Source organism: Melospiza georgiana, chromosome 1 (assembly GCF_028018845.1).
Source record: "Melospiza georgiana isolate bMelGeo1 chromosome 1, bMelGeo1.pri, whole genome shotgun sequence".
In the NCBI taxonomy this organism is placed as follows: Eukaryota; Metazoa; Chordata; class Aves; order Passeriformes; family Passerellidae; genus Melospiza; species Melospiza georgiana.
In genome coordinates, this window is record NC_080430.1 from 115,764,574 (window position 1) to 115,782,276 (window position 17,703).

At 37.6% G+C, this 17,703-nt stretch overlaps 1 protein-coding gene across 1 annotated transcript in view; it reads left to right on the forward strand.

The window, feature by feature from the left end:
• The window catches only part of RP1 (RP1 axonemal microtubule associated), a 164,839-nt gene that overhangs the window by 138,806 nt on the left and 8,330 nt on the right, over positions 1 to 17,703 (forward strand). Inside the window, 6 exon segments of the mRNA XM_058025257.1 lie at positions 9,103 to 9,310; positions 10,914 to 10,973; positions 11,275 to 11,453; positions 12,008 to 12,230; positions 15,833 to 15,987; positions 16,120 to 16,195. Of these exon segments, the coding sequence (XP_057881240.1) occupies positions 9,103 to 9,310; positions 10,914 to 10,973; positions 11,275 to 11,453; positions 12,008 to 12,230; positions 15,833 to 15,987; positions 16,120 to 16,195 (901 nt within the window).

Genomic DNA, 17,703 nt, shown 5'->3' on the forward strand with positions numbered 1-17,703 from the left:
GGCCCAAAACTGAACACAGAATTCAAGGTGTGGCCTCATCAGTGCGGAGTACAGGGGGACAATCATTGCCCTGGTCCTGCTGGCCACCCTATCTCTGATACATGCCAGGATGCCTTTGGCTGCCTTGGCCACCTGGGCACGCACTGGCTCATGTTCAGCTGCTGTCAACCAGAGTCTCCAGGTCCTTGGTGGTTTTCCAGCCACTCTTGCCCAGTCCTATAGCATTGCATGGGGTTTTGAGACCCAAGTGCAAGACCTGGCACTTGGTCTCGCTGTACATCATGCAGTTGGCCTTGGCCCTTGGATCCAGCCCGTCCAGATCCCTTTGCAGAGGATTTCTGCCCTCCAGCAGATCAAGATCCTCACCCAACTTGGTGGTGTCTGCAAACTGACTGAGGGTGCCCTTGATCCCCTCCTCCAAATTATCAATAAAGACATTAAACAGGACTGGAGCCAGTGCTGAGCCCTGGGGAGCACCAGTAGTGACCAGCCACCTGCTGGATTTAGCTCCATTCACCACCACTCTCTGGGCCTGGCCATCCAGTCAGATTTTACCCAGAGAAGACTGCACTCATTGAAGCCATGAGCAGACACTTTCTCCAGGACAGTGTTGTGGGAAATTGTATCAAAGGCTTTCTTAAAGTCCAGCTTACCAAATTTGACAGCCTTTCCTTCATTCACTACAGAGGTCACTCTGTCATAGAAGACCAGGTTGGTCAGGCAGGACCTGCCTTTCATAAGGCCATGATGGCTGAGCCAGTGTGTGAGTGCTGTGTGATGGTACTCGAGGTGATCTGTGCCATGACCTTCCCTGGCACATAGGTCAGGCCTGTGTTGTATTCATATTGTTGTATAATTATATTTCCTGAGTCTCATAGCTTCTTGGTGGTTTTCTCATGGCAGATCTTCACAGCAGTGGTGTTGTTGCTTCTCGGTCAGGGCTCCTCTCCAAGGCTCTCCCTGACCACCCCGCCCCCTTTTATCTCAGCTACCTCCATGGGCTACAGCTGCTGCCCATTTACAATAACTAGAATCAGGGCAGGGTCACTAATACAATACAAAGATCTTTCACTGCCATACATATATTTACAATACATAAGTTAACTCAGGCCCCTACAGGCCTGTAGTTCCCTGGATCCTCCTTCCAACCCTTCTTGTAGATTCATGCTACATTTGCCAATTTCCAGTCAAATGGGGCCTGTCCAGTTAGCTGGGACCGCCTGTAAATGATGGAAAGAGGTTTGGGGAGCACTTCTGCCAGCTCCCTAGGTACCCTTCGGTGAATCCCATCCAGCCCCATATGTGTGTCTCTGTGCTGTAGCAGGTTGCTGGTCCTTTCCCCTTGGATTGTAGGGGCTTCATTCTGCTCCCTGTCTCAGTTTCACATCTCAGGGGGCTGGAAGATCAACTGGTCTTACTATTAGAGACTGAGACAAAGATGGCAGTAAGTACCTTAACCTTTCCCTCAGTCTTTGCCAGCTCTGTTTGTGGCACTCATGGTTGCTTGCACTCCCTCAGGGCCTCTTCTGTACATGGGGGGAGCTTGGCCACCATTGGTTCTGGCCCTGTGTCCTGTCACCTGCTGTGCCTCGGGCTGTGGGTTCCTGGGGGGCTCTCTTTGCTATCCTGAGGTTCTTTTGGGAATATTCCCCCTGTACCACACTGAAGCATTCAGCTGCTGATTGTGCCAGCACCACAGCAGCTCACCTTGGCCACTTGACTGCTACTCTTTGCTACACCATCTTTAAATCCATTGAGCAGAAGGATTAATCAGATGGGAACTAGGAAAATATGGAATGCCATCATAGTGAAGAAAAAGCCGGTGAAGGTTGTCAGAAACTGCCAGGAGAAAAGCAGAAAAAAAGAACATTTTTAAAGCTTTATAAAATCGTAGGAGACAGTGGCAAACACCTGAGTTAAGTGCAGTTCTCATTGATACCTCCAGGATGGCATTTCCCAGTCAGGGGTTACAGTCAGTGAGAAATTTATAAGGTACAGCGTCAGAACATCCCATTCCAATCACCCATCTTGTCAATACAGCACTGGCCAATGTTTAGAGCTGAGTGAATAATTAATTTCAGTTTCCTGTCATATTCCTGCAGGGCAAAAAATATGTAAAACTTTGTTGCAAAAAATTAAAAACCGGTCAAAATTAATTAATGCTAAAATTACCTGCAAAAGAGAAGTACTTCATTCTGTCTATATAGATCTTAAAAATAAATCATGTAAGTGACATTTCTAAAGCTGAAATGCATCTCACTTAGTTTCATTTGCCTGTATTCTACACATTTGTTCTAACAAGATGGCTTAAGCATCTGCTGCAGAAAGGGAGTGATGGTTACCTTCTCTCTTCATTTGGACATTTATCTTAAAATGAAATTAGTTAACCTCAGAGAGTATCTGCTGTTTTCTTTGAAGGAAATTGTCTTATTATATAGATTTATTTTAGATAGGCCAAGTTGGGTAAGTGAATTTTATGCCCTGTTCATTTCAGGGTTTTGATAAACAAAGTAATTTTAAAATAAAATGCAGCTCAATTTATTAGCTTGATTTATTAAAAATCTTAAAACAAGTGTGCTTTTTTCAGGAAATAAAATATTCCATCATTTTCCTCAATGCAGCAAGAACTACATTAAATTCAGTTCAAGTTAAAAAGTTTAGAAAATATATCTAACTCCAAATGAATAGCTACCAGTGATGAAGTTTAAATCTAGCTGGAAAGCTGTTTCAAAGCTTAAGGATACTTGCTTTTTCTTTTAAATATTAGAGATTCACACTGTTTTCTGGCTAAATTTGTCAAAATTTAACTTCTTGGAATTGAATTTTGTCACACTTTTGACTGCTAGTTTGGACAGCTCTCTTACACCAAATTTCTACAGCCCTTGACAGTATTTATGACAATAAGAAAATCAGTATGCCTTTGACAAGTTCAATAGATTATTCTGCTTGATTCACTGAAATGACGGTTTCCAGTGATTTATTAACTCTCACAAATCTTTTCAGAGCACTCTTCAATTTAGCACCCTACTTCTTCAAGTGTCATAACTGGGGATTGTATTTGCATAATCTCTGAAATCTTGTTTTCTTCCAGATGAATCATGGAAATACTAAAGAGCATAAGCTTATTAACTGGCTTCACTGCATTGAGATGTGCTTGAAAATATTCTTGTTACAGCTACACTTGGAGACATACAAGTTAGACGTTTTATTATCCCATTATAATATTTGATTATAGTGTCTTAATCAAAATATCATACAATAATATGCATTTCTGAAGTTGAAGGAAATTACATTCATCCTATTTTCTTTGCCCGTTAAACCAGATCTCAAACTTGGACTGTTATTCAGTCAATCCAACAATCAAGCTGCATCAGATGGGATTGAATCTGTCCAAAGTGATGGCTGCCTTATGTTTGTTTATGTTTTGTTGTTGGTTTTGCTTGATTTTTAAATCTCTTTTGTTTGATATAATTTATGATTACAGCTTTGGATGTGGCTGATGACACTGATCTATGTAGCAGTCCTTTTGCATTTTTTTAAATACATTTTTAAGTCTGATTGAAATGTCTTTACCTAGTTGGCAGAATGTTCATAGCTACTGATCAATATAAAATGCCCCTATTTTTTCTTACTCCTGCTGCTGTTTTGTGCATAGAAATCTTGTTTCAAAATTCTTTCCAGCTATACTAGGATTATGAACATAAGATCAGTGCAGGGCAAATATATTTGGGGTTTTTTACAACCCCTATTCTTTCACTGATTCTTCACCAATCTTGTTGAAGACTGATAAACTATGATAAATGTGGGTTATCAGAAACCTCAAATGATTCATTCATTATAATCTATGTTAATTTTTTCATGCAGAGATAAAAATTTTCAATTAATTTATGGCTGAGAATTTAACATGATACAAAATCATGCTTGCAGAAATGTGAGTCTAGAAGGAAATTCAGTGTTGGCTTTTTCAGATGCATGAAAATCCCTGTTTTTAAATAAGCATTTTTAAAGAAGCATACAGAACACTACAGGGCAGTGAGGGCACAGTCAGAGGCACTGTCCATCCTTCCACTGAGCTGAGCCAAGGCAGTACTGCTACCAGTGCTACTTACCACCCAATATTTCCACCTCTGAAGTCTGCTGGCACAGTGACATTTGCACTGTCCAATGTTTATTTAGTTTAAGCAGTTCATATCATTAGTGATTTGGGCTTTTTCACTTGGTCTATCTTGATAAAACTTTGCTGGTGCTGATTTTGTTGTTACCTAGCCCAACTAAAAAGGTGGTAATGTCCATCTAAGAGAAGGTAGTGATGTGACAAGGTTCTGTTCAGCACAACTGGAAGAGCCCACAGGACCACAATCTGAAGGGGCAAAAGTAATTTTTCTCTTTTTTCTCCCTTTCCAGGAACGTTTACACACTGTTTCTGATTGGGCTCATTGTTGCAGGGGGCCTTTATTTTGCTTACCTGTGTTAAAACTGCTTTGTTTTCAGTGGAGTTTCTCCAGATTAACAAGTGAGATCAAAATAATCAGGCAGAAAATCAATAGGTTTGCTAAGCTTAATAGAAAAGGTCCTTTATCTAGACACTCTGACTCCTTTTCCAATAAAAGCCTATTAAAATGATACTAACATTAGCAGTATGGGAAATCACTTGTGCATACAGGTTGATGAAATGAAGCATATGGTGTGTCTTGACTTGCCATTTTCAGTTCTTCTGGGAATATCATCATTAACCAACCATCAAGTCTCAGTACCAAGCCTGTAAAATGATTGGCATTTATAAAGGTAAATATTGCACAGTGACTGTTCAAATGCTTCTTCTGTTACAAGAGCTATTGCAGCTGCTGCAGACAGTGATATGTTGCCAGCACTGTCACAGAAGAGTACTGAATAAAGTCGTAATAAACTGGGTCATAGATTCAAAGAAAAGGCTCAAAACGTGGGTCTCTGGAAAAAAAAGAAATATTTGAAGAAAATCTGAAAGGAAGTTAAGAAAAAAACCCCAAACTTTAAATATTCTGAAAGGATTTCTGGAATTATTTTTATAAAGGAATTTTTTAGTCCTTATTTTCTTAGCCAAGAGGTATGAAAAGTACCAGTTCTGGTTTTGCTGGGCAGCTCTTCTGGGTCACAGAGGATGTATGGCTCTACCATTGTCAGTCCTAGCTGCTCAGACTGGGAAAATATCTTTCTTTCTCCAGGCAATGTTAATTAAGAAAATTTAGTGGACTGTACATACATACAAATTGCTTTAATGCTGCTCTGAGAAAATTCAATATAAGCCCTGCTGAATTAGCCAATATGTATTATTATCAATATTTAAGGTGACTTCTCAGTTCAAACCTAATTTGCTACTAGTAACTAAAAAAAAAATTAACATTTTTTCCCTAGGGGAACATGATGAAGATAAATTTCATATTCTATAGGTTTGCTTCTGTTCTGTGTGTTTTCTTCCTCTCTCTTTCTCTTTCTGCAGAAGAATTAACCCTCCAGTCATTTCAAAGGTCCCCATTTGTAAGTCAAATAAAAGGTAGAATATCATGTGATGTACAAGACCTGTCAACAACTCGAGTATTTAGAAAATTTTATGCCTAATCCATGGTCTCAGATGAATATACAAAAATATTAGCTAATTTATTAATAATAATTGAATTTCATAAAATTAGAAGGAAATATATGTCATAATCTCTCTGTTTGCAGACAGCTTGAGAGGAGAAAAGTGAATTAAATTTAGCAAATAAATTATCTGTGGCCAATTGTTTTTAGCTCTAACAATTATAGTTGCTGCTCTTTCTCTGTCCTTTTTTGGTCTCTTGACTAAAATAAAGCTCATTACACTGTGTAGATTTTCAAATGTACACATAAAGAGAAAATGTTCTCTTGTCTGTGAGGTGAGTTTATCCCAGATGACACAATTTCTAGTCTATTTAATAGTTCCTTAACTTGCAGTTTATTAGATGTTTGAATAGTCTGCAGATTTTTCTATGGAGTTTTGAAATTTTACATTCTCTTAAGTAAGCTCATTAAAATGGCACATTGACAAATGATACTGTGTCTAACACAAACCAAACATCAAGCTTTTCACAAATGTTTTTTCCATCAAAATGTACTTATTTTCATAGGAAAAAGGAATTAGAAAACATTTTATGTCTTAACTAAACTTGCTTTTATCTGTGGCTGGATCCTCCAGGTCATAGATAACCCACAGCACGTGCTCTCCCTGATTTATTAAGTCACTAAATTAATAAGTACTAAAAGTTTGTTAAGCATAAAACTTGATGCAAGTCAGACCCAACTATTCTGGGGACAGCACTAGACTAGAAGAAGCAGATTATTGTGTGTAGTTTTCCAATATTCCTAACTCTCCTTTCCAAGAGTGGATCACTGACAACAGAATTTTTTGGAGATGCTGATGACCATGCCACTAAATTAGTCATTCTCTGGAAAACTCTTTTCTCTTAAAAAGAAATTATTCTAACAAGTATCTGACAAGAGCTTTATCACGTGTTTCCAATAAAATAATTGTGCTTGTTTCAACTGTGGTAGAAATAATTTTCTTCCCAGTTGCCGGTGTGTGGCTCTGTTTTGGATTTGTGCTGAACACAGAGCTGATAACACAGAGATGTTTTTGTTATCAGTGAGCAGGGCTTGCACAGAGCCAAGGCCTTTCCTGCTTTTTGTGCTGCCACACTGGTGAGGGGGCTGGGGGTGCTTGGGAGGGTGGGAGGAGACACAGCCAGGACAGGTGACCCCAGCTGACCAGAGGGACATTCCAGACCATGTGGCATCATGTTCAGTAGAGAAAGGCGGGGAAGAAGGAGGAAGTGGGACTGTTGGAGTGATGGCATTTGTCTTCCTAAGTAACCTCTGCAAGTTCTGGGGCCCTGCTCTTCTGGAGATGGCTGAACACCTGCCTGCCCATGGGAAGCACTGAATCAATTCCTTGTTTTGCTCTGCTTGTGTGCATGGCTGTTGCTTTCTCTATTAAACTTTATCTCAACCCACAAATTTTCTAGCTTTTGCCACTCTCATTCTCTCCTTCATCTTGCTGGTGAGGGGGTGAGTGAGCAGCTCTGTAGGGCTTGGATATTGCCTGGGGTTAAACCTCAACAATCATGCTTATACAATCATATTACTATAAGCATTATCATTTGCAAGAATTAGCAGCATCTTTAGGATAAATTTTCACATTTTGTGAACTTAATTTTTTTTTTTTTTTAACTGAGTGACACAGGATATGTTTCTTACTCCAGTCTGTGTTTCTCAGTCATCTCCTGACTGCATGTATTTTTAATACATTTCATTTAATAAGTGTAACAAATTCATTTTATTCAGACATGATGGTGTAACTTTACCAATCCAATTAAAGCTGGAATAAAGGAGTGATCAAATTAATATCACAATTAATGTAAATTAGTTGTTCAAGTTAATGGTATTCAATCATCAAATTAGTCCAATAGGTAATAAAATAAAATGATTGTGTTGACACTAAACCTTAATTTTTTGATTTAGCTAAGGAAAACATGAAGAGGAGCCTCTTTTCCTGCAGTTCCGCACTCCTAGAATTTCAGCTGTTCCAATGTATTTGCTCTGCTGTTAGATTCACTAAGCCGCTGATAACGTTGATTCCTTATGAGCAAGTATAGCTATTCAAAAGCCTCTTTCAGATTTTTCTCCTTCGTATCATTGTCTCATTTTCCCATTTCACATGATGGCTTAAGAGTGATAATGCAGATGTGTTGATTAGATGGTACATTGTAGCAGTTTTTGACCAACATGACCTTTCTGTCTACAAGTTATAGAGTAATCAGTAACAGGTTGATTATTATTTTTAATACAGGGCTAAAGGTGTGGTTCACAAACACACACTTGTACATGTATTACAGATATCACATGTATAGATATTGATGAAAAACGAGAAAAAAAAAATTGAAGAACAAATTTAAAATTTTTCTGTTTCTGGGGATTCTTTTAAAGTGGATGGTCATATCTAATCCGCAATTTTAGGTTCAGTATTTCAGTTTATACTGTGTCTCATTAAGTTGCAAGCTGATTGGGCTCATCTTTGTGACAAATTTTTCATCAGTTATTCAGCTGGAAGACTTGTCCAGGAAAGAATGGAGGTGGAGCAAGAGAACTGTTATTTTCTATCTCATAAACCTTTAAGGGTTGCTCTGGCAGAGCAACTTCAGTGTGAATTACTTTGGGAAGACTTCAAGACTTCTCAGGACTCAAGTGTTTTCATCATTATTGTTACCAATTCCCTTCAAAACCATCTTTGCATCTTTAAATCACGCTGGAATTTCTATCACAGATAACACTAGATTTTAACAGTTATCAACCCCAGTAGAAATTAGATGATAATTCATAAATCTATAAAGCAAAAAATGTGGAAAGTCTCTGTGACAAGAACTTAATGTCTGCTTTTCAGTTGAGGAAACAGGAAATAAGTGTAACACTCACAAAAAGCCAGAATCAGATATTGTGGAAGTACTGAATATCTGATAAATCACAATTCTCTTTAGGAATCTTACTTCAGTGTTCTAAACATTGTAAAATTATTGTGGGTTTTTTAACTGATAGAGAATAGCAGAACTTATTTCAACATAGTTTTTTTGACTATTTTTCTTTCCATTCAATTACTTATATTGAAACTAATCCTACACACTAATCCAAATCTGGAACCAAGTTTGTCATTCTTTCTTTAGAGATTCCTTCTGTGATGCTTGTTTCTACCCTTCTCATTCCCAGTATTTCATTCCTGAAATAGCCGTTGGGGTCTATTTTGTTGAGAGTAAGATATTTTTAAAATATATTCCCTGTAGATCATTAAACATCAATTTTGGGAAGGAAAATTTATCATTAAGCAAGCATAGGCAGCTGATAATCTGTGTGGGCAAAGAGGGGGTTTAGCTGTAAATTGCAGAACCACCAAGGGAAGAAATACTTCTTACTGCAGGCATTTAGCATAGTCAAACTTGTCATTTCTGGTTCTGTTACTATTTATAAAGTTAATAAAAAATCCTTTCATTGTTCAAAATACACTGATAATTTAGTTACATGATTCTGTTTCCATATGACTTCTGATTCTGAATTTTTCAGGTGGATATTTTTCAAGTGGAGGCAGTAGATATTGGTACTCTTCAAAGGATGGTTGTTGAAAAAGGGAGAGGCTCTGACTGGCTTCTAGAGAAGATTATTGTGAAAGAGTCAGCATCTTCAGGGACAGAAACACTGTTTATGGCTCAAACGTGGCTTAAAGACAGACGTGATGGAAAAAGATCTGCCTCAGTAACTCTGGATGTCACAGGTCAACACTACCTTCAAACTATCATCTGCTAAGAAATTCAATCCAAACTGAGGAATGCAGCTATACAATTTGCTTCTACAAACAAGTTGTGATTTAAAATATTCCAGTAGAGCATTGTCATTATACAGGGAATTAGTGTGTCTGAACACTTTGTGTTTTAATACTATCTAATAACCACAATTTGCCAGAGGATAATTTCTGCTTTGCTACTCCAGATTTTCAATGGTGTAAATGCCAAGAAATTTGTCCTGTTCCTTTTTTACAAATTCCTACCTCTCCAAGTCTTACTTCTACACCTGCAAACTATTTTTAAGCTTCTAATACCAATTACTTGCTAGGCAGAGTGAAAAAGAGGTAAAAAACAGGGAAAACTCTGTTTAAGCAGTGGAGAGAATGTCTCCATTGTATTCAAGATGACTAATTTACATTATTTATGCTACAATGTTTGGACAACTTTTGCCACAATCTGGAGATGCTTTTGACTGACACCATGAGAGTAGTCAGGCCCCAGAGGAGCAGTTTTGAGCCCACTGCCTGTGGCTCTTTGTCATGACAGGAAAGGAATGTACACCCTCCTTCCCTCCCTGTGTCATGGCTTCAGTCCAAGCAGGGATTTCAACACAATCTGGTGCGCAAGCTGAGAGGAACCACAACACACTGCAACCAGATCAGTAGGCACCAAAACCCAGAATGTACCTCTAAGACAGATGTATTTATTCTCCTGCCTCTCAGAGAAGTTAATTGACAGTATAGATGAGTCCTTGGATTGCAAAACATGTTCTAGATTTATTCTTCCTAACTCCTTGGGCATTTGCTGGCACTTGTCCAGCAATAGCCTCTTGAGACTGAAGAAGATTCTAGTTCAATTGATTTCCTCTGCTGTATGATCTCTAACTTTTGATCATTTGAAACCAGGAAAAAAAGGAGGAAACTGTTCGTGTGCAAATACAAATAATTTCAGCTTTGGTTTAGTTTGTATGTTGGGACATCTCAAAAAAAAAAAAAAAAAAAAAAAAGAAAAGGTAATATTTAGTTCTATTTCTACTAAACTTCATTGATTTGGACAAATGTTCCTTCATTGATTTGGACAAATGTGAGTTTCTTTATACAATAATTGGCAAATCCAGTCTTGGTTATGAACTCAAAAAAAGTCTTCTCATTTTCAGTACAGGTCAGTACCTAATGTTGGCCAACATTAGGTCAGTACCTAATGTTACCAAATCCCATTGAAATCAGTGGGGACTCATATCTGTGGGAGGAACATTAGCCTCTAGAATGGGCATTAAAGACATCCAATTAGTGCTCATTCATCCAGAGCATAAATTGTACAAATGAAAGGGAAATACTTTAAAATGAAAAATACTTGCATCTTCATGTTACTACCATTTCCTAGTAAAAAGCCAGCCCAAGAGACAGTTTATTTAATGGGATGATATTTAGCATGATATGAAATAGAAAATCACACTGTACATTTCCTAGTTAAATCATTAATCTAAATGATATAATACTCAGTCAATTGCCTCACTAGACATGAATACAGACCTTTATTATCATATTGATACTGTTCTACAAAAGTATTAATTTTATCTCTTTTTTTATTTAGAAGTTCAGGAGAGGAGGAGTACATCTGCCTGGCCTTTAGGAAGAGACCAAATGAATTCAGGTATAGCTTCTGTCATTACATTGACTGTTTTATTAATCAGTTTTGAAATAATAATGTGAGAATATTTTCATCACAATATGTCGTTATACTTACTAGTACTGACAATAATTTCCCCTTCGTAAAAAATGGCAATGAACTTAGGGAGCTGCTCAATACCCAGGTAACATGCTTATAAAATAATGTTCCCCATGTAGAGCAAGGCATGTCTTAGAAATTTTATATCAGATAGCTTTTTACTATATGAAAACAGAAACGTCCTTAATATTTTTTCCTTTTTATTTTCCTTATTTTATTTGTTCAGAAGGCAGATGGAGGATTTATTTCACAAAGCATCAAGAAGAAACAAAATCAGAATTTGAAAAGTTGTCAGAAAATATATCCAAGATGGTTATGGTTTTTTATGGAAGCAACGGCAAGTCAAATCCAGTTTCCATGGAAAACAAAGTGGAACATCAGACTGAGAACCAAATAACATATGATGTAAAATAATATATAGATTTGCCTATATTTAAATTTCCTTTGAGATTCATTTTAAAGAGAAATAAGAATGTAGAGCTGTAGATATTGTTTTTAGTGTTTGTATTGTTGTTTAAACATTCAAGAAAATCAGAGCTGAAGTTTTCAGTCACATACCATATTTTATTTTTAATTTCTGGCTTTCTCAAGTTCATGATGATCAAGCACATTCTTTTTTTCCCCAACAAACAGTCATAGTTAATAATGCATATCATTTTAAATGACATTAACATTACTTATTCACATTAGAAATCAGTGGTGTATGTAATTTGAATTTGATAGAACAATTACAACAAATGCCCCTAGAGGATAAAGCTAAAATGTCCTTAAGTGGCTACAGTCAACCTGGTTCTGCTGCTTTTGAAGTGAATGGCACTTTTAGCACCAAGCCTGATGCAAATGGGTGCAGGACTGTGCTGACTCCTTTAGAGCCAGCTTCCTCTCTTCCTGTAAACTACCTATGCATTTATCTGCACACCTCTGTTTGGATGCTAACTCCTTGTTTTCTTGATTCCTAGATACATTTGCCATCTGATTTGGGAATGCTTCATAAAGTGAGGCTTGGTCTCCAGAGTTTGGAAAACAACATATCCCAGTTGTCTCTTCATCACTTTAAAATACAGAACACATCAACCCTGGATACCTTTAGTCTCATCATAAATAAAACACTTCCTCTTTCTCCTAATGGAGACAGATGGGTTGAATTCCCTATACAGTGGCCATTAAAAGAAGCACTTTCTGGTAGGTATAAATCTACTCCAAAGCAGAATAGTGGTTCAGGAGGTTAACGTGTCCTGGTATTACAGGGGAAACCTTTATCAAAACAGAATTTTTTATTGTCTTTATTTAACGATTCATAGAGATTGGATAAGAAGTTAAAAGGTATGAAGGAAAATATTACCCACTCAGCTTAATTTCTGTACTATGAAGTGGGAAATGCAATATTCACTTGATGGCACAGAAGCATTATTATATGTTATAAAGAGCAGTTTATAAGAAATATTCTTTTCTTGAACTATTGTAATATTTTTATTCTCTTTTGTTTAGTCCTCAGCTGCTCATATTGCTGACATTAACAACATGATTTTTTTATAGTTCATTTACTATTAAGTGATTTTGTTGTTTGTTTGCACATTCTAAACAAATATTCTCAGTAAATAACAGCTCAAAACTACATATAAGCTTCAGCTTTATTACCTTTATATACTCCAAATATTTATGCCTCCTAAAATTAGCTCAACAATTCTTACATTTGTCACCTTGGTTAAGTAAAATAAAAGAAATCCTTTCACCTAAAATCCACCCGATTCCCTAATCTGATGCTTACTGAATGCTACCATATGATGGAACAAATACTAACTTAATTAACAGACCAAATACTGATACTTAATATTTAAATAATTTGTCCCTGAGTTTTATGCAAATTAATTATTTGGGTAAGAAATAAGTCAGCTCATCTAAAATGGGCTGAAGTAGATGTAAAATGAACTACCGCAAGACACTTTGGATTGCAATTTATGGCCCAGTTTCAGTGAGGTCTCTGAATGCACCCAAAAATAAGTATGTGAATAATCTCAGTAGAAGTAACAGAGCCTGAAGTTTGGGGTTATTTTGCATATTTTGGAAGCAATTGAAAATCTAAAACTTGTGTCTAGGCTTTAGATTTCTATTGCTTAGAGGTGTTATTTTCACTTGTCCACTTACACAGTATGGGTACAGAACAGGACTCAATGGTTTTCATCTCCTACACACAAGATTGAAACAAAGAGGACCTTCAGATTAACATAAAGCACATGAGTGCACCCCTTGCAAAGGAGTGATCACTGTCACATGCAGAAGTATTCAGGATACAGGTACAAGTCCACAGAAATGAGGAGAGAAAGATGCAGCATGGGTGATAAAAGGGGGATGAGACTGGAGTCCTCATGACCTTGGCTCTGTCTCTGTCACTGACCTCTTCGTTGAAAAAGTAATTTCCTCATTCTTCCTTTTTTTTTTTTTTTTTTTTTTTCTGGTAATATTTTTGTTCTTTGCAACTATTCTAAAATCAACAGACAAAAACCATCACAAGCAACAAATAGGTGTTATATTATCCATAGGTTTAGTTAAAAGAACAAACAAATGAAATAGTTAATTTCTGTAGTTTTTATTTCTTTCCACCCATGCTTTAGATATTTTCAAGGAGGGATTTGTAACCAGTGAAGGAAAAAAAACAAAACTAGGATAGTGATTCCCTCAAATCTTTGCCATTTATGTCCAAGAGAGCTTTAAGCAGCTCCACAGCAGGTGGTACACGTGGAGTTCAAAGTGATCTTTAGAGACAAATTTACTTGCAATTTATTGTGGAAACCAGATATGCTTTTTGACAGCTTTCTAAACCTAATTTATTTTCTCCCTTTTATCAGCTAAAAGCAAAACCAGTATTGTATTAATTGGAATGGAAAACATCTAATCACACTCACCATAACCAGAAGCCATGTGATATTAAATTTCAGATACAGCTCTGTCATTTATAGAGTGCCTTAGTATTTTATCTGTTATATTTTCCTTTTTTAAAAAAAGCTTGCTTGGGATTGTGATGAAGCATTTGCTAATGGCTAATTGAAGCCATCAAAATGCAGTTGATAGAGTGCAGACCCCTGAGATCTGCACTTGTGCACACTTGTGCCTTTGGGTGCATTAATGAGCAGAGGCCTCCAGCTGGGTATATACATAAGTACTTTCCTTTTACTGTACCTTCCTTTGAGATGTTTACACCTCAGGAATCCCCAGGGATGACATGGTGCTGTCTCTCTCCTCTCACACACAGGATTGTTCAGAAGGTCAATTTTGCACTACTGTAGTTTTTAAGGCAAAACAGTTAAATATTGAAAAGGTAAAAAAACCCCTTATTATGCTACTTTCAAGCTGATTATTCCCAAAACTTTAAAAGAGAGCTGTAATTCATCCCAATCTTATGAAATAATTAGAATTTTATAAAATTAATGGAGTTGTAACATTCATATATGTTACCCTTGTTGTATGTAATTTCTTTTCAGAGATCCCTTTAATCTTTCCCTTTCCAATTTATTCAGTACACTAAAGAGATAAAAGCTGGTGGCTACACTTGTGATCTGGTCACACTACCCAAAAAAAGACATTATTTAAGCATTTTAGCCCTCCTACCCTCGCCTACATTAATTTCCCTCAATTGCCCTCCTCTGTACAATGGACTCTCCCAGCGCTCTCCCCTGTATGATCTGATCCAAAGTCCATGAATGCAGCCTCTCCACCTGGCTCCAGTGCACCAGGGCCACCACGAGTCACAGACCTGGCTTGCCTTGGACTCCCCTGGAACCTCCAGCCATGATGGGCAGAGTGTTGCAGACGTACTTTATGAGAAATTATTTTTTAAAGATTTTTCTTCTTGAGAAGCTGAGAGGTTTCAGAAACAAAATGTAAACATTGATTTTCTGTTGCTGTAGAATGCAACAAGTAGATCTTTGATTGGCCCATCTTAGATGTTTCTAATTAATGGCCAATCGCAGTCAGCTGGCTTGGACTCTCTGTCCGAGACAGAAGCTTTTGTTATCATTCTTTGCTGTTCTATTCTTAGCTAGCCCTCTGATTAAACTTTTTCTTCTATTCTTTTAGTATAGTTTTAATGTAATATATATCATAAAATAATAAATCAAGCCTTCTAAAACATAGAGTCAGTTCCTTTGTCTCTTCCCTCATCCAGGAACCCCTGTGAACACCGTCACAGGCAGAAGATGCCCCCGTCAGATCATGCCTGAGCCACATGTCATGTGCATCTTTCTCTGGTTCTCTGTCTGCCCCCCTCTCCTGCACAGACCTTGGACTTATGCTGTAGCCTTATTCACATTCCTTCTCTGGCCCTTTCTCCTTCTGCCCCCAGCTCAATCCCAGGATGGATCCCAGGTCTTTTTCACTGTTTGCTGCATCTGGGACTCTGGACATCTCTGCCTGCCTCATGCAGATGCTGCAGAACGTGGTCAGAGAGGGCAATGCATCAGCTGGGGCTGTGCTCAGTTTCTACCTTGTCTGCTCTTGTGGGGCCGGCCCACTCTTGATGCTCTTTGGCACAGTGATCCAAGAATTAAACCTCCCAAATGCAATCCTTTCATTTTTGTTTTGGGATGGTCCAGCCTCCCTTCTCAAATTTCAGATCTGGGAGATGGTGGCAAAACAATCATGAAGAAAATGCAAAAATTTTGGGGTTTGCTATTATTTTCAAGTGCTTGAATTTTAATTACATCTGACTGTAGAATGCCATGTTGTCAAATTGCTGGGCAAGGTTGTGGCACAGTCTTAACAAGGTCTCTTTTTACTTGATATTGCAGTGGTTACATATCATCTAACAGTATTTTCAAGAAATATTTTGAATGAGAGAAATTTAGTGCATATGACTGCATGTATCTATGGTACTCATGGTGACACAGGAGACAGATCCCTTCTCCAGTCATTGCAGAATGTACAGGAGGAAGAGAAAAATGAGGTACTCTGTCTTAAAGTATTTTAAAATTTACCCTTTTATACATTTTTGTACTTCCTACAAATTATTTTCAAATTTCCCTGTACAGTTAAGAAACATGGTTTTATAATAAAATACTGAATAATTTTATTTTAGTCATTTCCAGTTATGGTGGATGCTGTTGACTTGGGAGAACTGGAAAAAATTGTTCTTTTGATCAGCAGTAAAACAGGTAAAATGCTTTTACTTTCTAAACTCAGTCCTGTAAATCACACAGCTAGCCTCCTGTTAAAGGCAACAAAGTCACTGACAGAGTAATATCCTTTTGGCTATTTTTTTCTAAAGGGAAGGGTTTCATAAAGCAAAATTTTACATTTTGACAAATTAAAATCCTGGGATCTAAAGGTTATAACATTACTGCATCAAGAAAGTAAATGATGATGAATATAATTATATTCTGCACTTAATACATGCTCTACTAATAAGTTATCTAGTAGAATAATTATTACTCAAGTAAGAAATTGGTATTGTTTAATTTTCCTTCTGTGATTCAATTATTTTCACTGTTTCCACCCCCAGTTCAGTTTTCTCTCTGTGACATTCAGAGGGAATTTTTACCTCTGTTTGGCAGTCAGCAAGTTTTGTCACTGAACTTTCTTGAAATTGTCTTGATCTCAACATCTCTCAGCTTTATCTGTAGGATGGCTATCATGCTACTAATTCAAAGAATTAATTATAAAGGTTTTTTTAAATCCCTTAATGAAATTTGCTATGTAATTGCCGATCATTGCTATGCGTTACACTTAACCACTTTCAGACAGTTTTCTAGGGAAGCAAGGGTTCTATGTTTGCACTTTATCTTTTTTTTTTGTTTGCTCATCCGGAGGCTCCTCATAAAAACCTTTTAGGCACAGCACCCAGTTTCAACCAAGGATGTGAGGTGACATTTGGGCACAAACTCTCAGCTGGTCACACATCCTGTGCCCAGCACAGGTCACCCGCAGGGGGACACGGTGTGGGGCTGCAGTTACTCCAGAGGGGAAGGGAAGCACAGGGACAGCCCTGTCATGCTGCAGCTCTCTGCTTTTGTTTCCCACAGCCTCAGTTGTGGAAGTTAACTGCAGCCATCTGTCTGAGTGACAGTCACTGAATGTGGCAATTGTGTGTAGCCAAAGGGCACCAAGGAGAACGTGACAGGAGAGACTTTTCCATTCAGGTTTGAAAACACAGTTCACAAAGAAGGGACATTGGGCTCATTGCCTCAGTGTGCGTTATGAAGACAGGATTGAGATGATGTTTAACAGATATTTCTTCCGAGGAGTTACTTAGATGATAAAACACTTCAGATGAGTAAGGGTGTCCATACTGTAACTAGACTTGTTCGAACTGAGACTATTTTGGACCAAGACTTTGAACCAAAAATCCCAAATCCCATAAAATCTCTTCAAAATCAGATGTACCCTGCAGGACTGATCAGTCAGGGCAATGTTCTCCAGTGCATTTATGCTTTCGTTCCTTATGAGAGGCAATTTTTAAGATCAGAGGGTTCATGGTCCCTTCCTGAATCTTCTGACTCTCTCTATGCACTTATCTTGGCAGGCCATGAGTGTAACACAATGTCTTGGATTCCTCCCCAGATTCCTATTGATGTAATGAACAGGACTGAAGCAACAAATAATAGAAGGGAAAATGAATAATCTTCATTGTCTCTTATTTTGCCGTAGACTAAGTAGTGGCAAG